The sequence below is a fragment of the Pipistrellus kuhlii genome, unplaced genomic scaffold (genome assembly GCF_014108245.1).
Source record: "Pipistrellus kuhlii isolate mPipKuh1 unplaced genomic scaffold, mPipKuh1.p scaffold_m20_p_11, whole genome shotgun sequence".
Lineage (NCBI taxonomy): Eukaryota > Metazoa > Chordata > Mammalia > Chiroptera > Vespertilionidae > Pipistrellus > Pipistrellus kuhlii.
In genome coordinates this window covers 8,354,518-8,371,789 of record NW_023425416.1, presented here as the reverse complement: position 1 = coordinate 8,371,789, position 17,272 = coordinate 8,354,518, and the positions used below count along the sequence as shown (strand labels likewise).

The window sequence follows — 17,272 nt, the reverse complement described above, 5'->3', positions numbered from 1 at the left end:
AAGAAACTTATGCTTCAGAAATAGTGAGACAAGGAGGAAAATTATATTTGTGAGTATTTTTTTTTTTTAAGGAAATTAGGAAAAGAACAATGCAGTCAGTATAGGTCAGGGGTTGGTGGTTTATGCTATTATTGCCTTCTTGTACATAGGCACTTTTCCTAAATGATTGACAAGTGTCTAATTTATGAACAAAGGAATCTGTGCTCTGTCTCAAGTAAGGTCTGACTGAAATGCAGGGGTGTGAACATAGCCACGTTGTAAATGGTTTGTGCTAGGAAATTCGTGACAGCGACTTGACACCCAGGTCTGGTGAATGGTGGCCAAGGTGTTAAAGTGAGAATGGGAGAGGATGCAGCATCCCAGCCACGTAGCTCTTGAGGGAGGAGCATGTTCAGGAGAGGAGAATCAGATCTGAAATCCGATCTGATGAGAAGTGCTGGTCCGTGTCCTGATCAGACACTTAGCTTCTAAAAGCACAGTGACCTGCTCACCATCAGCAAGGACAGATCATCGGCTCTGCGGTTCTGGAAGGCCGTGCAGCGTCTCCGGTCCTGCTGTTTGCCCCTCTCCTCTGCAGCCAGGGCTAATGGTGCAGCCATCACCCGCAGCAGGCATAAATCCTTCCTCCCACAAGAGGAGCTTGGCAGGATGTGACGTTTATGGGACCATAGGAGCAGCTGGCGATGTTGGATTCAAGGCAAGTAGGTTGTCTTGGACGCCCTATTTAGCAGATGGCCAGGACTTGATAGATTGAAGATTATTAGGATCCCAGTCAAGGGCCAATGGCACAGTGGGCAGGAAGAGTAAATGGCAGTGCGTATCTGAGCCCAGGCACGTGCAGTCTGAGAGGGCTCTTGGCCTCCCTTTCATTTTGCTTCAAGCATGAATCAACACAGGCCCTCTAGAGCCTGGATTATAGACACGTCTTCAGAGATTATTGGTATCTTGGTTATTAATGTGATAGTTGGTTGAACCTTTCTGGTCAGCTATTATTTGGAGAGAAAATTTTATAAAGTTTAGATTTCATCAGCATTTATATCCACTTGACTTTTTTTTTTTTTTTTTTTTTTTTTTTTTTTTTTTTTTTAACCAAACCTGCATGTCATGGTTTCCTGTATGGCTGATGTCCATGTGGATTTTGGTTCTATCTAAACATACTTAAAGCTTTAACTCAAGCCCTAGGTTGCATTTGTGTGCCGTCCTTTTTGAAGGTGACAAGTGTCATGGAAGCTGCGCTGAAATGGGAGTTTTGCATTGAGAGCACCGCTGCCGGGAAAGGGGTGTCCATTTCTCCTCGTCCATCCGAAGCTCATTTGTGCAATCGCTGCCTCCTCGGCATTGCTACATAACTCCTTTGATCTTAAAGTGGGAGGAAGCAAATTTCAAGAGCCAGAACACGCCTCTCATGTGGCTTGAAAAGGAGTAGCATAATAGGATAATTGAGCGGATATCAAATAAAAAATAACTTTAGAATTTTTTATTATTATTATTTCAACTCAAGTAGATACTACTTCTAGAGCTAAGTGCACTGAGAAGTCCAGGGATAAAATTGCTGTTGTTTGACAATGAATCAAATTTGAGTGTTTGAGTCAAGTTGTTTCCCAATCATATCTACCCCTATTGAATGTTGCATCTGTACTCAGCTTTATGTCCCGGGCTTTACACAATTACTCTCAGGGCCGTGCCTTACTGGCACAAATCCACTTGTGAGCATGCTATTTGGATCCTCACCCTGAGTGTTGCAACAAAGACATCAACTAGAAAATGAGCTTAGTATTATTACTAAGTTACTTTGACCGGCCAATAAACTCCATTTTCTTCACCCATTTGCTCAACCCCAGCCACATAAATTAGCAATGGAGACAGTAGAGGTGAATGGGCATTGCAGGAGGCATTCCATTTATGGGCTTGTTTTGAATCTGGGGTCAAGCCCTTGAGCTTGAATGAGACCAGGCCTGAGTACAGGCACAGGGATACTGTAGACAGAAGTGACCAGAAATTGAACTTGGATTCGGTGGTCTGGTTATTTCCATCTTGCATGGGCTACAGATGTGATCGGTGGGTGTAGTCATGGAGGATTGGGAACACTATTTTTGAGCTTTCACATTATCATATAAGACTGAATGCACTTAAGGGTCCCCATAAATAAAAAATATTCCCCTGCAGAAGGGATGGGAAATCAGAGTGTCTTTGAAATGTTCCCATTGGAAGGGGGTGAGGGGTAACTCAGTTTTAGAGAAGCACATGAGTTGATCAGGTTGACAGCAGATGCTGTGTCTTGTGACATTGAATTCCACTGAGAAACCTGGAGGACAAACCATAAACAAAGTGTATTGGTTACAAAAATTATTGATATCTTAGCCTGTTCCCTATCCTCTATCTCTACACACTCATAGAAACTCTTAACAACTAAGTTTTGCACTGTAACAAATGATCCAAATAATTAAAACAATAATTACGTAATTACTCTATTTCCCACTTGGCTGGTCAGGTCTTCCTGTTGGGGTCAGCTTGACGGGTCTCTGAAGACTGAAGTTCCTCTGAGGCTGGGTGGTCTCAGATGAACTGGTGGGTCTAGAACAACCTCGGCTGAGTCTGCCTGTGTCTGCTCCATGTGGTCTCTCATCCTCCAGTAGACTAGCCTGGGATTGTTCACCTGGCGGTCTCAGGATTTCAAAGAGTGACAAGAGAGTATAAACCCCTTCACTTAAGTCCTATAGAAACCTCCTCCTAATGTTTGCTAATGTGACTGTGATCAAGCCCAGTTTCCGAGAGAGATTTACTATGTAGGACCAAATACCACATCATTTTATTAGCCTATAAACATAACACCATACATAATGACACCCAACGATCCAGACATTAATAATCACTGTTAATTCATAGGACATCTAACCTGGTTCCTCCCCCAACTTCCGCACTGTCATCTTGAATACCTCTCTTGGGGTGAAAGGGGGGGTCCCTTCTCAGCATTATGGGATGTTTAGCAGCAGCCCTGCTTCTACCCAGATAAGAGTGCCTTCAGTTGAGAACCACTGCTCTAACCTGGAGATGCTGAAGCAGAAGAAAAAAAGAATCCTGTGAAGTACAGGTTATTATCAGAAAGCATCCCGGGAGCAGCAGCCCAGCAGGGAGGCTGTAAGTGGGGAAGGAGAGTAGACACTTTTCAGTTACCTTAAAATTTAACCTAAGATGGCCCTGGATTTCTCCAGGTGGCTAGGAAATATCAAGTTGCTGCACATTGAAAAATTCATCAATATCTCCACTTCATTATGTTAAAGGTGGATTAAAAGTACAGATTTTTCCTGGGGGGAAAAAAAAAATCAGAAGCTATGCTTGCCACAGATAATGGATTTGAAAAAACTCTTTATTTGGGAGAAGTTAAACATACACAAAAGTAGAGAAAATTGTATCATGATCCATCCAATACTCATCACCCAAGGTCATAAATGATTGATGGGTGGCCAGTCTTGTTATATCTGTATTCTGCTCACTTCCCCTACTATTCACTCCTGCATTATTTTGAAGTAAATTCCAGTCATTTCATTTCACTGGTTAAATATTCAATGTGTCTTCAAGAAAATACCTAAAACCCAAAATTATAATATGCTGGTGGAATTTTAATCTTCTAGAAAGGGCAAGAATGAGAATTCGTGCTGAGTAGTATCAGAAAGTTAAGGGAAAGAGTGGGTGAGGGTCAAGATCAAGAGGTTTGGCTTGTGGAGAGATGAAAAACCGCAGAAGGAAAGGAAGACGAGGTCAGACACTGTCTCCGAAAGCTTCTGTCCTCTCCTCTCCTCTCACCTCTCTTGCTCGGAGTGACTCTTAGAAATGCCCTTTGTAGTACGTGACACAGGAGACCATGGTTCTTAGAAGGAGAGTAAGCTGGCGGGGAACAGATCATTTTCTTAAAAGAAAAGAAATAAACACAATCACAATAAGGCATTGGAGTATTCATCAATGATGGATTGCTCTCTGATGACTTTCAATGACTTTAGCCGATCAGAGTCCATCTATTTTTAATAAAACAAAAGAGGAGGACAAAGTTTTGCTGTTGCTTTTTTTTAAATTTTGCTAGGACCATGGCATTTCTCTCCTGTTCTCGTGTATTCTGAGAAGTTTCTTTCTTTTGATTTAGACTTCCTCACTTGATTTTATTATGCCATAAATCTATGTTTGGCAAGAGCCAGGGTATATGTGAGACCTAAGCAGCTTGCTAGATAACATCTATTTCCCCCTCCTTCTCTTTAGAAGATTAAACTGAGACTGTTGTGTCTGATGCCAGAATAGATTTAACCAATCATGTTTCCTTCCCATGTAGGTCAGTCCAAGGGACAATTCCGCGCTGGATCCTATTATCCATGGGCTGAAGGGCGTCGTCCATCATGGTAAGTAAGGCACGCACACTTCCCTTTGCTGGGAGGTGAAGGGCTAAGATCTTCCCGCAGAAATGGGTTATCTTGCAGAGGACAGAGGGTGACACTCATTCCTCATCCCCCGATGTTGAAGGGCATTAGAGCCATTATTTGATGGGTAAGGAGCACGCCCATTTATTACCTACAAATGGATCTGGGTTAACAGTAAGCAATTTATTTCTTTTCAGGTACCACTCCGAATGCCTGTGTCATAAATCAAAATGCCCTGAGATGTACCTACCATTCCTAGGCTTTGAACCCGCCACTTGTCTCATATGTCTTCAAAAAATAGTCTTCTTTCAAGTATCTTTTAATTTATAAATTTTTTGATTTGCCTCTCAGATTGAGGCGGAAAATTTAAGCAGCTGTGACAAGCCATTAAACTTGGCCGCATGGGAGCAGACACCATCAGCTCCTCGAATGGAGAGAACCCTGCCATAGTTCTGTGCTGCAGATGTCTTATCCTGGGGCATAAAACTGGGAGAGAAAGTAAGATGAATGTGTTCTGTCTTTCCCAACTGGTTTTTATTGGAGAGATTTTCTTGCAACTTTATTATCGGTAATACATCATTACCTGGGACATCAGGATCCTCTAATTTCAAAAGTACCCTTGTCGCAGGGAGGGGCGGAGTCTGGATGTAATGTAATGATTTTCAAAGGTTTAATAATCTAAGTAGAATTTCAAAGGCATCGACGGAAATAGCATTAGTAATCATAATAAATCTCCCCTTATCTCCACGCTGTGGTAAAATGTCTTGCACCTCCTGGGAGGATTGTCTTTAGACATTAGCCAACTCTGCAGAATTTAACAAGTCCCCCTTCCCGCCCCCTTTTTAAGGGAAATTAAAACCAGTTGTCAGTGTTTAGTTGGAACAGGTGACATTTTGGATCAAGCTGCTCCTGTGTCACACAGCAGGTAACAAGAGCAAACCTCATCGCAGTAGCGTAAAGACCCCGTGGAGGTTTTCATTGTAGGAAGTGTCCATGGCTTCTCGGTTTCAGTTTGTTGTGTCTTTGAAGCAGACCTCGCAGAGCTGCGAAGCAGATCCTATGACAGGCCCCCTAGGGAACAAGGCACCGTTGCCAGAACTGCTTCTGTCTGCGCATTTGTGTTTGAGGTTGGTCTTGGAGTGGAGTGTGAGCAGCCTCGGCGGTGCAGAGAAAGCTGGTGCGTGGGCAACACGTTGTGTATTCTGAGCTCCTTTCCCCAGCCGTCCCCTTGCACACGCCATTGATCAGACTCCTTCTTGACATTCCGGTCCAGAGTGTAGCTTCTGAGTTTGGGAGTTTGAGAAGCATGATTGTAAATGATAGATTACATAGTAAATGATAGATTAGGTCTTCCTTCCTCAGACTAGTCTTCCTTTATTTTTTAAACAAACACAGTGGAAGGAGTTCTGGAAACTTCAAAACAGGTACCTGTTCTTCAGCCAGAGAGGACTCGCTCCACGAGCGGTGGCAGTTGAGTGGCCCTGGCAGATAATGGAAGTAGATCCCCCATGGGACCCCCAGCAGTGGACTCCCTCGAGCCCTCAGATCCCCAAATTTCAGTATGGTCACCCTTCAGTTCATCAGCTGTGTCCTGGCACAATCCTGGCGTCTTTCCTCCTTACCCACCATGGCCTCCAGGGAGCTGTCATATGTAGGGAGGCTCTCCTGGGCAGCAGGAGGGTGGCAGGCGCCTGGGCTGCAGGTTCTGCCGTAGCTTCGGAGTGACAGCCCAGGGGAGACCTGCAAAACACAATGACCTGCAAAGCCGTCCGCTGACTTTCTCAATAAGAGTGTTGAGCGTCTCCTCTGTGAGATCGCAGGGCTGGCAGCCATCGGGGACCTGGCAGGGAGGCCAAGTGCTGCCTTCCCAGGGCCCAGTTCACCCCTGTCAGCCTGTGCACTGGCTGTTTCCGTTTCCTCTGTCAGGAAGGTTCTGGAAGCCTCTTAGCTCCCAGCAAGGGGGTCGCCCTTTTACTATTTCAGTTCTCAGTTCAGACCTGGACTCCTCAGAAAGTTCTTAGCCATCTTGTCAAATTACAAAACCCCCCCCCCCCCCCCTCTGCTCTCCCCGCTCCGTCTCATCATTTTAGGTTTCTTTCCTCAGAGCACTTAAAAGTATTTGCAGTTACCTTGTTTGCTCACACGCACATATTACCCACGAAAACATAAGCCTCATGAGAACCCGTGCATGTGCGGCAAATAGTAGATGCTCAGTAAATATTAACGAAATGAGTGACTCAAGGAAGCATACAGGTAAGAGAAAATATCAAAACGTAAAACAGGAAGAAGGGGAGGAAACACCAGAGGGCCTGCAGGTTTGGCTTCCATTGGGAAGCAAAGGCGCGGAGCTTCTGCCCTCGGTTCTCAGGCTGGAGCTGACTTCCGGGGTGGCAGCCCTCATCACTTCCCTCATTCTTGCGAAGGAGAATGGGCTTCAGATGGCTACAAAAGGATGTTGTTGTAGTGGGAACTGGAAGCATTTTCAGGGGCAGGCCCAGGGAGGGATTTGAATGCTCTGCTCATTCAATGCCACATGAGTAATCGTGCCGTTCCCAGAGTCTCTGGCTTGGGAATGATGACAGAGATGTGTAAAGAAGAAAAAGTCAATATGGATTTTTGTTGTATTAATAGTTCAGACTTGGCTTTGATTTCCTCAGCTCGGGGAGCCATATCGTAGAATATTGATGTCTCATTAAGTGACTGTTTTATTAACAGGAGGAATCTTCTGTTCCTTCTGCCGAGATGGGAATGCGGAATCTGGTCACTCCAGCCAGTCACCCCTGGCACTTGGTCACTCGGGTTCTCTGTGAAGTTTTAAGTGCAGGAGGGTGTCTGCGGGGAGAGCTTCCTGCAAAGGATGAAGAGGAGAGGGAGCAGGAGCAGGTGGGGCGCGGCTGGGACCAGACACAGGTCTGGCACCTCTGAGAGGGTCAGGGAGCCAGGAGGATGGCTGAGCAAGTCCTGGCCAGGCTGTTGGAGAACCGCAGGGCAAGGCTTGGGGAAGGGGGTGTTCACTAGGCGGGCGTGGCCCAGCCCCGGTCCCCAGCGCGTTGTCATTGGCTGAAGCACCCAGTGGTGGGTCCCAAGGCTGTGGGGGACAGGCTCCTCATGGCTGTCTGCCTCAGGAAAGGTCTGTGGGGAGCATTTCCACACTGGGCACGAGGTTCTCCTCCTTCCAAAGACATTTTCTTAATCCCCTCCTGGTCCTCTCGCTTTTAAAAGACTCCATGGTTGTCCTAGCTGGCTTGCCATATCTGTAATATTATCAACAATAAAAATCACATTAAAAAGAATAAGACATAAAAATATATATTTATATATAAATATAAATTTTTACTTATAAAATATATATATTATATATTATGTATAATTATATATAAAATTATATAAAACAAAAAATATATTATGTTTTATATATTTATATATATATAAATTTATATATATAAAACATAAAAAATATATATTTATAATAAAACAAAATATCATATACATATATATATATATATATATATATATATATATATATATGGTTCCGAGGTTTGTACAGCAGTGCTACTCCCAGGAGAAATACCTACAGGGGACTTGTACTCGGGAGCTTTGTTCCTCACCGCCCCACAGAGGAAACGTGGTCAGTGCTAAGAAATGGACATGCTCTCCCATGCCAATTAAAAAGTGTTTACTTTTTTTCTTTCCAGTTTTTGGATTCCCTACTCTTCGTTCTTTTTCATGGCGGCCACCCAAACAGCGGGCATCGAAACACTAGCCACTCCCTCTGTCTGTTTTATTTTTTAAAGGAAACTTGCTCTTGAGCTTTGAAGACCTGTCTTCTTTTCCTGTCCCCCCTCTTTTCCTGTCATCACCTCCCACTTCCCCAACGGACCACTTTGCGGTGCATGGGGGTGGGGGTGGGGGGCAGATAGAAATGGTCTCAGATCCTGGCCAGAGTGAGATGACTCGGCTCCTGTCCTTGTTCCCCAGGCTCTTCTGAGAAGCCATCAGCGAGAGCACAAGGAAATCATTACCTGGGAACACACTCCTGTGAATGTCACAAAATGAGGCTCTTAGAAGCTTCTGTTAACACTCTGTGCAAGTTGGGGCTATTACAAGATCAAACGTCTCTTTGTAGCTTGGCTTGTGTCCTCAGTGGTTGAGTGTCATGACATCTGTGAACCAAGAGGTCAAGGTTCGATTCCCAGTCTGGGCACATGCCTGGTTTATGGGCTCTATCTCCAATAAGGGGCGGACAGGAGGCAGCCCATCAACGATTTTCTCTCCTCATTGATGTTTCTCTCCCTCTCTTCCTCTCCTTTCCTCTTTCTGAAATCATCAATGGAGACATTTTTTTTTTTTTTAAGTTTATTTGCAAAATAGCTTCCCTAACTGACAGGTTTCTTCCCTGGGCTCACTTTTCTGGTCTTTCCACCCATTTTCTCGCCTGCCCCGGGTGCTTGTCATCAGCTCCCCCATTTATGGACAAGGTCATGGCGCAGCTGGAGTCAGTCAGGCATCTGGCAGGCAGGGAAGAGAGGGAATAAAGCTGCCAAGTGCCTACCTAGCCACGCGATTTCGCCTGACATCAGAGCTGGTGCTGCCTCGCCTGTCCCACCTGCTGGCGTGAAGAGGAGAGGGAGCAGGAGCAGGTGGGGTGAGGCTAGGTTCCTACCACCAGGCACATCCTGTGAGCGTCGGTCGCTAGACTGGGAGCAATCTGCAGTCCTTCTGATGCGGTGGGCGGGCTTTACCTATCTGGCTGCCCTGCCTCACAGCCACCAGCCCCAGGGTGTGGACTCCTGGCACCCCATCCTGCTGTACGGATGCAGGCGGTGCCGCCACTCAAGGGCCATGTGGCCTTTCTGCCAGAGTCACACATGCTGTACCCGCCGAGCCAGCAATGGCACAGGTACTAGAGGTTGATATCCAGGAGGAATACCCACAGGAGACTTGTACAGGGGAGCTTTGTTCCCACAATGGGAACAGCCCGGATGTCCACCAGCGGGGGCTGGACATACAGGTTGTAGTGTATTCATTCTGGGGAATATTATCACCCAGCAAGCCTAACTGCCCAGCCCTGGAAATGCCCCATGGCTATGGTTAGCACGCTGAACAGATGCAGCACCATGCCACCATACAAGAACATTACACCGATGGGTGGAAAGGGCGAGAATCTGCCTCCCCACCCCATGAGCCCCGCAGGGAGCACAAAGTGAAGGGGAGTCGAGTGTTCCTCAACTTGAGGTTCAAAAAATGAGAAACCCTCTCCTATGTGGTTCAAGGGTGCACCTGTAGGTGTAAAACTAAAAGAAGTGCAAAGCACTGGGGAATTAAAAAGAGGCCAGTGGTTACTTCTTAGGCTGGGATGGGATGAGGAAGAGTACGGGGTCTGGACTGGCCCAGGCAGGGGCCCAGGGCTCTCCCTGTTCTGAGTGCAGGTCACACAGGGGATCACTTGGCTATTTGTCACCAGTGCATGTGTTCTGTGCGGCTTCCTGCATGCGTGTTGAATGTCACCATCAGAGACGACAGTGAGCATTAGCCTTGCAGAGTAGGAGATTCAGACAGCGCTTTCCTCTGGGACAGTCAGGTACCGAGTGGCCCACCGACAAGCAGAGGGAGTGACGGGACCGCTTAATGACCGTTTTCCCGTAAGCAGCCTTGGCAGGCCGATCTCTCTGCGTCTGCCTCCCTGTCTCGGGATTGTGTCATTAAGAGGTGAATCAGGAGCCAATACTTCCTTTCAGACTTAGAAAAAGGAAGTCAGAAACCAAGGGGGTGGGATAATGGGTGACGGGACTGAAGACAAAGGCCTCTGGCTGCTGCTGTGCCGGTGGCCGGCTCTGCCGAGTGAGGGACTGGTCAGCCCGGGAGGCATCAGAGTCCTCCTGCATCCCCCTGAGATGCTGCCTCGCCCCCAGGACAGACGAGGAGAGCAGGCCGCCCCTAGGGGCTTGAACAGAGTCCTTGTGATGTCAGACCGGCCCCCATGACTCCCACACCACCTCCTCTGCTCCCTGCCAGTCTCTCCGCATCTTTCCTTCTCGATGGAGGCTCCCAGTACAGACTGTTGATGGGTGAGTGGGGAAATATGGAGACCGTGGCCTGTCCTCACCCCAGCACCAGTGCATCACCCCAGGTCTGGAACATCGTGGCATCAACTTTCCGTCTGAGGCTAAATGGCTCACGTCTATAAAAAATAGCTTATCTAGCCCTGACCAGTTTGGCCTGTGGACTCAAGGGTCCCAGGTTCGATTCCCTTCAGGGGCATGTACCTTGGTTGCAGGCACATCCCCGGTGGGAGGTGTGCAGGAGGCAGCTGACTGATGTTTCCAACTATCTCTCTCCCTTCCTCTCTGTAAAAAATTCAATAAAACATATATATATATATATATATATATATATATATATATATATATATATATATATATCTGGACTTCAGGAGAAGAAAATGCTAGAATAAGGGGCTTCTGGGGGGGAAATAGACCACTGGGCAGAAATAGGGGTCAATGTCTGTGCAGGCTGGCAGCAGGAAGAGGGGCCGAAGGGGAGTGAGCGGTTCTGGCCTGTTTTGCGCTTGTGAACTTGAGGCTCCTTGGATCATGGCGTCTGTTCTTCCTCCCGTCCATCCGGGGCGTGATCAGTGCTGGTCAGGGCTTTGAGGGGAAGCTGTGAACAAGACTGCCCCTCCCTTTGGGAAACTTTTCATCTCATGAGGAATTTTTTTTTTGGGGGGGGGGGCGGGGGGAGCCTTGCTATTCTTGGTGCTAAAGGTCAAAAAGACAAATATTATTTGCCTGCAGAGTAATCTTGTGTGCACATGAATAAGCAGGTGGGACTTCAGAATGAGTTTTTATAAAAAGCCTGCCTTGTGGAGTACACATAAAGAAATGGGAATTGTTAACACCGCTAAACAAGGAATCTGAGACAGGCTGCCTAGGGTTTGGCTCCCAGCTTGGGGGCTGAGTGATCCTGTACCAATGGCTGCACCTCTCTGTCCCCGAGCTCCCACCTCGGGGATAACCAAAGTACCTGCCTCGGGGGTATTGGTGCTGAATGAATAGGACAAGGAAAGTACCTACAGGAAGGGGGCCTGGCCTGTGTTCACTGTCCTTCACATCACAGGTCAGCAAGCACTATCTGCTGGCCAAGTCTGGCCTGCAGTCTATTGTGGTAAATAAAGTTTTATTGGAACTCAACCACATTCATTTATTTACATATGTCTATGACTGCTTTCACGCTACAAGGGCAGAGTGCTTGCAAAGGTACTCTGACACTATCTGGCCTGAAAAGCCTTAAATATTTACTCTCTTACTTTTTTTTTTTTTTTTTTTTAAATAATGAAGGGTTTTTTGTTGTTGTTGTTTTTTAATGTTTTTATTGATTTTTTAGAGAGAGAAGAAAGGAGAAGGAGAGATAGAAGCCCTGATGAGAGAAAAATATCAATCAGCTGCCTCCTCTATGCCTTCTACTGGGGGGTTGAGCCAGCAACCTGGGCCTGTGGCCTGACTGGGAATCCAGGTGGCGACCTCCTGGTTCAGGGGCCAGTGCTGAACCACTGAGCGACACCAGCAGGCTACTCTGACTCTTTACACAAAATGTTTGTCCACCTGCTTGTCTGTGTGGAAGCTGTTATAGTAGCTCTACTGTCACTGTTGTCTTCACACAGTGGCTTGTTAATGCCGTGAACACCCTCTCAGGTCCCCCGTACCATTCCATAGACTTGACAGAGATGGACTTGACTTTGCCCAAAATGTGTTTCAGCTGAACACTGGAGGATTCTGTTTTAGTGTTTAGTCATTCAAATTCCGGTCTCCCTTTAGAGGAAAGGTCGTGCTGCATTATCTGCAGCCCACCGGGAGTGTTGAACATCTTATCACGTGACAGTTTCCCGTGTGAAGTTTATGTTTGCCTTGTTGAATTATATGGAACTTTCCTGAAGTGTGCTATAAATATGAGTTCCGTGGTCTTGACTAATTGGCTCATGTCTGTTATGGATCCAGGAAGGACAGATGCTTATCTGGACATTTTTGATCTCAGAATCTTCTAGACACAGGCGCACTTAGGCCATTTCCACAGTTTCCTGGGTTTCGGTGTGTCCAAAGCTTCCACAGTAGCTATTAGGTATTTTCATTTCCTTTCTTAGCCACAGGCAGGAAGTGGGATGCTGGGAGGCTTCTGTCCTATCATTAATAGTGTTGCTAACAATAGTGTTAAGACAGAAAAAAATACTTCAAAAGTGATTCCTTTGGGGCTGCATTTCAATTTGAGGCTGGTTCTCATTTGGCCAGCCTTCTCTGTCAATATTTTGTCTTTGAACAAAGTTACAAGAGCCCAGGGAAATGTGCTTTTCCTGGACGTTTCCATGGGATGTGGAGAGCAAAGAGAGTGTGACAATATGTCCCCAGTTACCTTTGCAGGAGTGCTTGCTAAGCACTTGAGGCTGCCGCGTGATGCTCTGACCCACTCTGACCTGCTCTGACCTGCGGACTCCGTGGTCTAGGAGACTTGCTGTGTAGAGGCCAAGAGTACAGACTCTGGGTTTGAATGTCAGCTCTGCTTCTCACTAGTTGTGCAACCTGCTCTTGGTGGCTCAGTATTCTCAACTGTATAATGAGGTAATAATAATAATGATGATGATGATGATGATGATGATACCAACCTCATTGGTTTGTCCTGAGGAGCCAGTGACTTGCTGTATATACTTGTGTCCGGGCAGGTGAGCCCGCCCACTACCACCAGCATTGCTCCTCTTTCTTGTTGGCCTGAGTAGAGAGGCCAAGTGGCGGCAGGAAGTGACGGTGGAACTCCTAGTTGTGTCTCCTTCACTACCTGGCTATTGAAGTAGAATGTGTGCTGCTTGACTCCATTGGGTCAGACAAAAATAAAATAAAATGATGAAGACAATGGTGAGGAAGATGATTTGCGGTTTGGTGAAGGCCAGGAGAAAAAGGGTAGTGGGTACAGAACCAGAAAGTGGGAGAAAAGAAGAAGCAGAGGCCTCTGCAATTCACCGTTGGCCCGGCTGGGTGCCTGGCCAGGCCGGGAGGGTCTGTACATGCAGTCTTGTTCAGTCCACGGCAGCACAGTGAGAGAAGAGTTTTTAGTCCCATGGGAAAGATGGGTAAACTGAGGTTCAGAGAGATTGGCTCATTTGTCCCTGCTCATGCCGCAGAGCGATGATTTGAGTCCAGTGTTATCGGACTCACATTGATGCAACTTCCTAATCATTGTCAAAATTACTGAACTGTTGTGCCTCGGTTTCCTCTCTGTGAATTTAGTCACTGACTGAGCATCAGAAGGAAGCTACAAGAATGTACACACCAATGTCAGTTATGGCCACGAGAGAGAGGCAAAGAATGGAACTGTTCAGGGATAGCATTGATTTTGTCACTAGATGACTCTGTATCAGGCCAGCCCTACCCAGTAATGTTAAGTGTTAAAGAAAAATTGACAGGTTTTTTTTTTTTTATATAAAATGTTTTGGGGAGTTCTGAGGAGCTAAACAATCACTGGGCTGATAGAAAGTTTGAGCTTTCTATTGTTAGTTTAGCTTATCCACTTCACTAAAACTGGTTGATTCCTTGTTTTTGGTGTCTTTCTCTAAAGACCACTGCGTTCTAACCATACACCTTTCCGTGTAATGCTTTGTCCATTGGTCTGTGTGTGTGTGTGTGTGTGTGTGTTTTCAGAGTAATTCCATAATCTTTAGTTACTGCTGCATAGTTTTGTCTATATGTTGATTGTTCATTATATCTTATAAAGGGTTTTCTTTTTTTCCTATTAACTAAAGCATTGAAAATATTAGGTTATTAACACACTGAAAATGCAATCAATCAGATGATTATCATCTAATGTTTTAATGATCACATTTTTAATCCAATTATGCATGTTTGAATCTTTCAAATTTTCTTTAATTAAAGATTGCCTCCTGGCACTGCTATCAGAAATAAGAAATTGAACAGAATTGAGCCAGATATAATTGAATGTTGAAAGGAAGCTGCCAGAATAACTGGACCGCATTGGGCTTAATGGCTGACCATGACTTGAAAGCCCTCATACAAAATTTTCTAATTGATAAGAAAAATTTAATCATCTTCGGATAGACTCCTTTTGCATTCAAATAGCTATTTCTTGTTCTAAATAAACCTCACTTAACTGATTATTCATATTGTCGTTCAGAATGCTTAAAAGTGAAAGACAGAGTTGGGTGAAATGTAGACTCCTTAATACAGTGTGTATTTAATATAAAAGTCATACATTATTCATTTTTGCAATTTGAATAACTTTGAATTTAGCATCCCTGTTCCTCATCTTTCTCTTTGATGAGCAATTAATTATTAAAATATAATATTGTCTGCACACGGCACTGGGATCCTTGAGAGGGGGAGATGAGATGCACTTCTCTTCAGTTCTTTTATCTATAACACACAGCACCTGCTCATCGTGATATCATGGCGCGTGTGTAGTATAAGTAGAGCATTTCAGATATTTTCCTCAGTTATTTTCCACTAGTTAAGTGGCTGGGATAGGAATGTTTTGACTTCAAATTACTAATTAGGACAGAAGTTGAAAGCAGAAGGCTCTGATCAGGATGGGTTTGAAGTCAAACTGGCCTTTTATAGTGAGACTAGTAGCTCTGCGCAGGAATCCGTGCGCCAGTAGCTCTCTGCCGCCCTCCTGTAGCTCCCCCTCATAGCTTGCTGCCCTGCCCCCTCCTGTAGCTTTTCTCTACCTGCTTGTAGTTCCCTGACCCACCATTCTGCTGATCTGGGATCTGGTCATTATGTGATTGGTCGTTACGCCTCAAGGCATAACAAATAATTAGCATATTCCCCTCTTGTTATATAGGATTCCTTTAACAAGCACTTATATGTGCTTTTCCTGTGCCTAAGCCTGGAACTGCTGTTAATTCATTCAATATTCAGGATCTGCTTATGAAGTCGATAGTATGAGAATCCCAGTTTGCAGCTGAGGGTTCAGTTACAGGAGGTTCAATAATTTATCTTGGGTCAGACCTTTACGTAGACAGGTTAGGATTCAAATCTGGGGACCTGGGTCTAGCACTTCTCTCCATTTTACAATATCTACGTTTATTACAACTTTCTGGAGTCTTTAGGGGGAAGTGCATTCCTTCTTCCCACCAGCTGTGTGTCAGGAACTCTCCGTTTGGGGTCCAGCCGTTGGACACCTGTGGCTTAGGTGAGCTTTGTGGACAGCGCTGGGAATGAAGGCCACCATGCCTAAAACTCTTTCTGACTTAGCATGAAGCATCCTGAGCACCCCATTTGTCAGCGGACACCATCTGTGAGACTGAGCAGGAAATGGCATTTTGAGGCAGATCAGTAAAAATTGACATTAAGTTTGAACTTTAAATCTCAAGGGGGAACAAAAGCAACTCGAGATTTAATTCTCTAATGTTTGTTCACAGGAGAAATTATCGTTAGTGATGGAGGCACCTGAACATGTTATAGTGATGTATTTACCCCCAGGTCCCAGCAGGGCTTAAAATACAGGCAGTGCCCTGGCAGGCTGGTTCAGTTGGTTGACTCATGCACCACAGGGTTTTGTGTTCAATCCCTGGTTGGGGTGGGGAGTGGGGCAGTCAATCTATGTTTCTCATTCTCATCAATGTTCCTTTCTCTTCCTCTCTCTCTCTCTCTCTCTCTCTCTCTCTCTCTCTCTCTCTCTCTCTCTCTCTCTCTCTCTGTTATCAGTGAAGATACCCTTGGGAGAGGATAATAATAATAATAATAATAATAATAACAACAACTAGCATAAAATGTGCTCTGGGGGCCAAATCAGTGCTAATGCCTGTTTTTATAAGGCCCTAAACTCAGGATGGTTCTTACATCTGAACCCTAATTAAATGAAATAGCATTTCTCCCCAAAAGAATTCCATTTTTATTATAGAAGACCCAGATTTTAAAAATTGTCCTCCGTGATTATTAGCATTTTGAATAATGTTAATAAAGCTGTGGAAATGTTGGTCATATAAGTACTCCATTGGCCTGCAAAACCTGAAGTACTTATTGCCTGGCACTTTACAGGAAACTTTTGCTCATCCCTGGGGTCAAACAGGGTGAGCCGGCCTGCTCTTCGCCAAGTGTACAGGGCACTGTGCCAAGCCTCTCCCTTTTATTAGCTTGCTTCATTTTCACAGCCACCCTGAGCAGTACATGCGCTCAGTGTCCCCATTTTACAGATGAGGGAACTACCGGCGAGGTGAAGCTCTTTCCCTGAAGTCACACACAGCTGTGAAGTGTCAGCTGGTCCCAAAACTATGCTAGAGCTTCAGCAAAGAAAACTCGAAAATTCCACCCTGGGCTCCTCAGGTGGATGAAGAATGTGGCAGGTGGGATGTCCCTTTAAGGCACTAGTAATCCAGTACTTAAAAAAATAAGACATGTGCTCAAGCACTTACAGGGAACGCATGGTTATGGTTATGTAAGATGTACGTGGCTAGGCTTCGGTAGTTTAGAGGAATAATAATACTACAAGTAATTAAAATAAGAATGATATTGTTTACAGCATGTTTTATTTAATTTTCACGGCAGCCTGGGAAGGTTTGGTAACTGTGATCACCCAGCTCCCATGTAGAAGAGTTGGGATTTGAACCCATGGACTGAGAACTGCTCCCTTCTCCAGCCCCTGGAGGGAGGGAGGGAGGCGCCCAGGAGGGCAGTGGTGTGATTGAGGTTTTCAGTAATAATACTTGTGGCTTTCCCTGCTCCCAGGCTTACTGCTCCAGATCCTAAGGGGTTTCCTTGAAGAAAGAATCCCCTCCGAGTGTCTGTCTTCTCCCCCGGTTTTCACTTTGGCTCCATTATGTCACCTGGTCTGCCACTTCCCTGGCAACAAAATTAAAGAATCAG

General features: G+C 45.5%; 1 protein-coding gene across 3 annotated transcripts in view; it reads left to right on the top strand.

Moving 5' to 3' along the window:
* Positions 1–17,272, top strand: part of PTPRG (protein tyrosine phosphatase receptor type G) — a 643,070-nt gene that overhangs the window by 500,646 nt on the left and 125,152 nt on the right. For all 3 annotated transcript variants that reach the window (XM_036430671.2, XM_036430672.2, XM_036430670.2), the window contains exon 6: positions 4,322–4,388. In XM_036430671.2, coding sequence (XP_036286564.1) covers positions 4,322–4,388 — 67 coding nt within the window. The remainder of the gene's footprint in view (positions 1–4,321; positions 4,389–17,272) is intronic.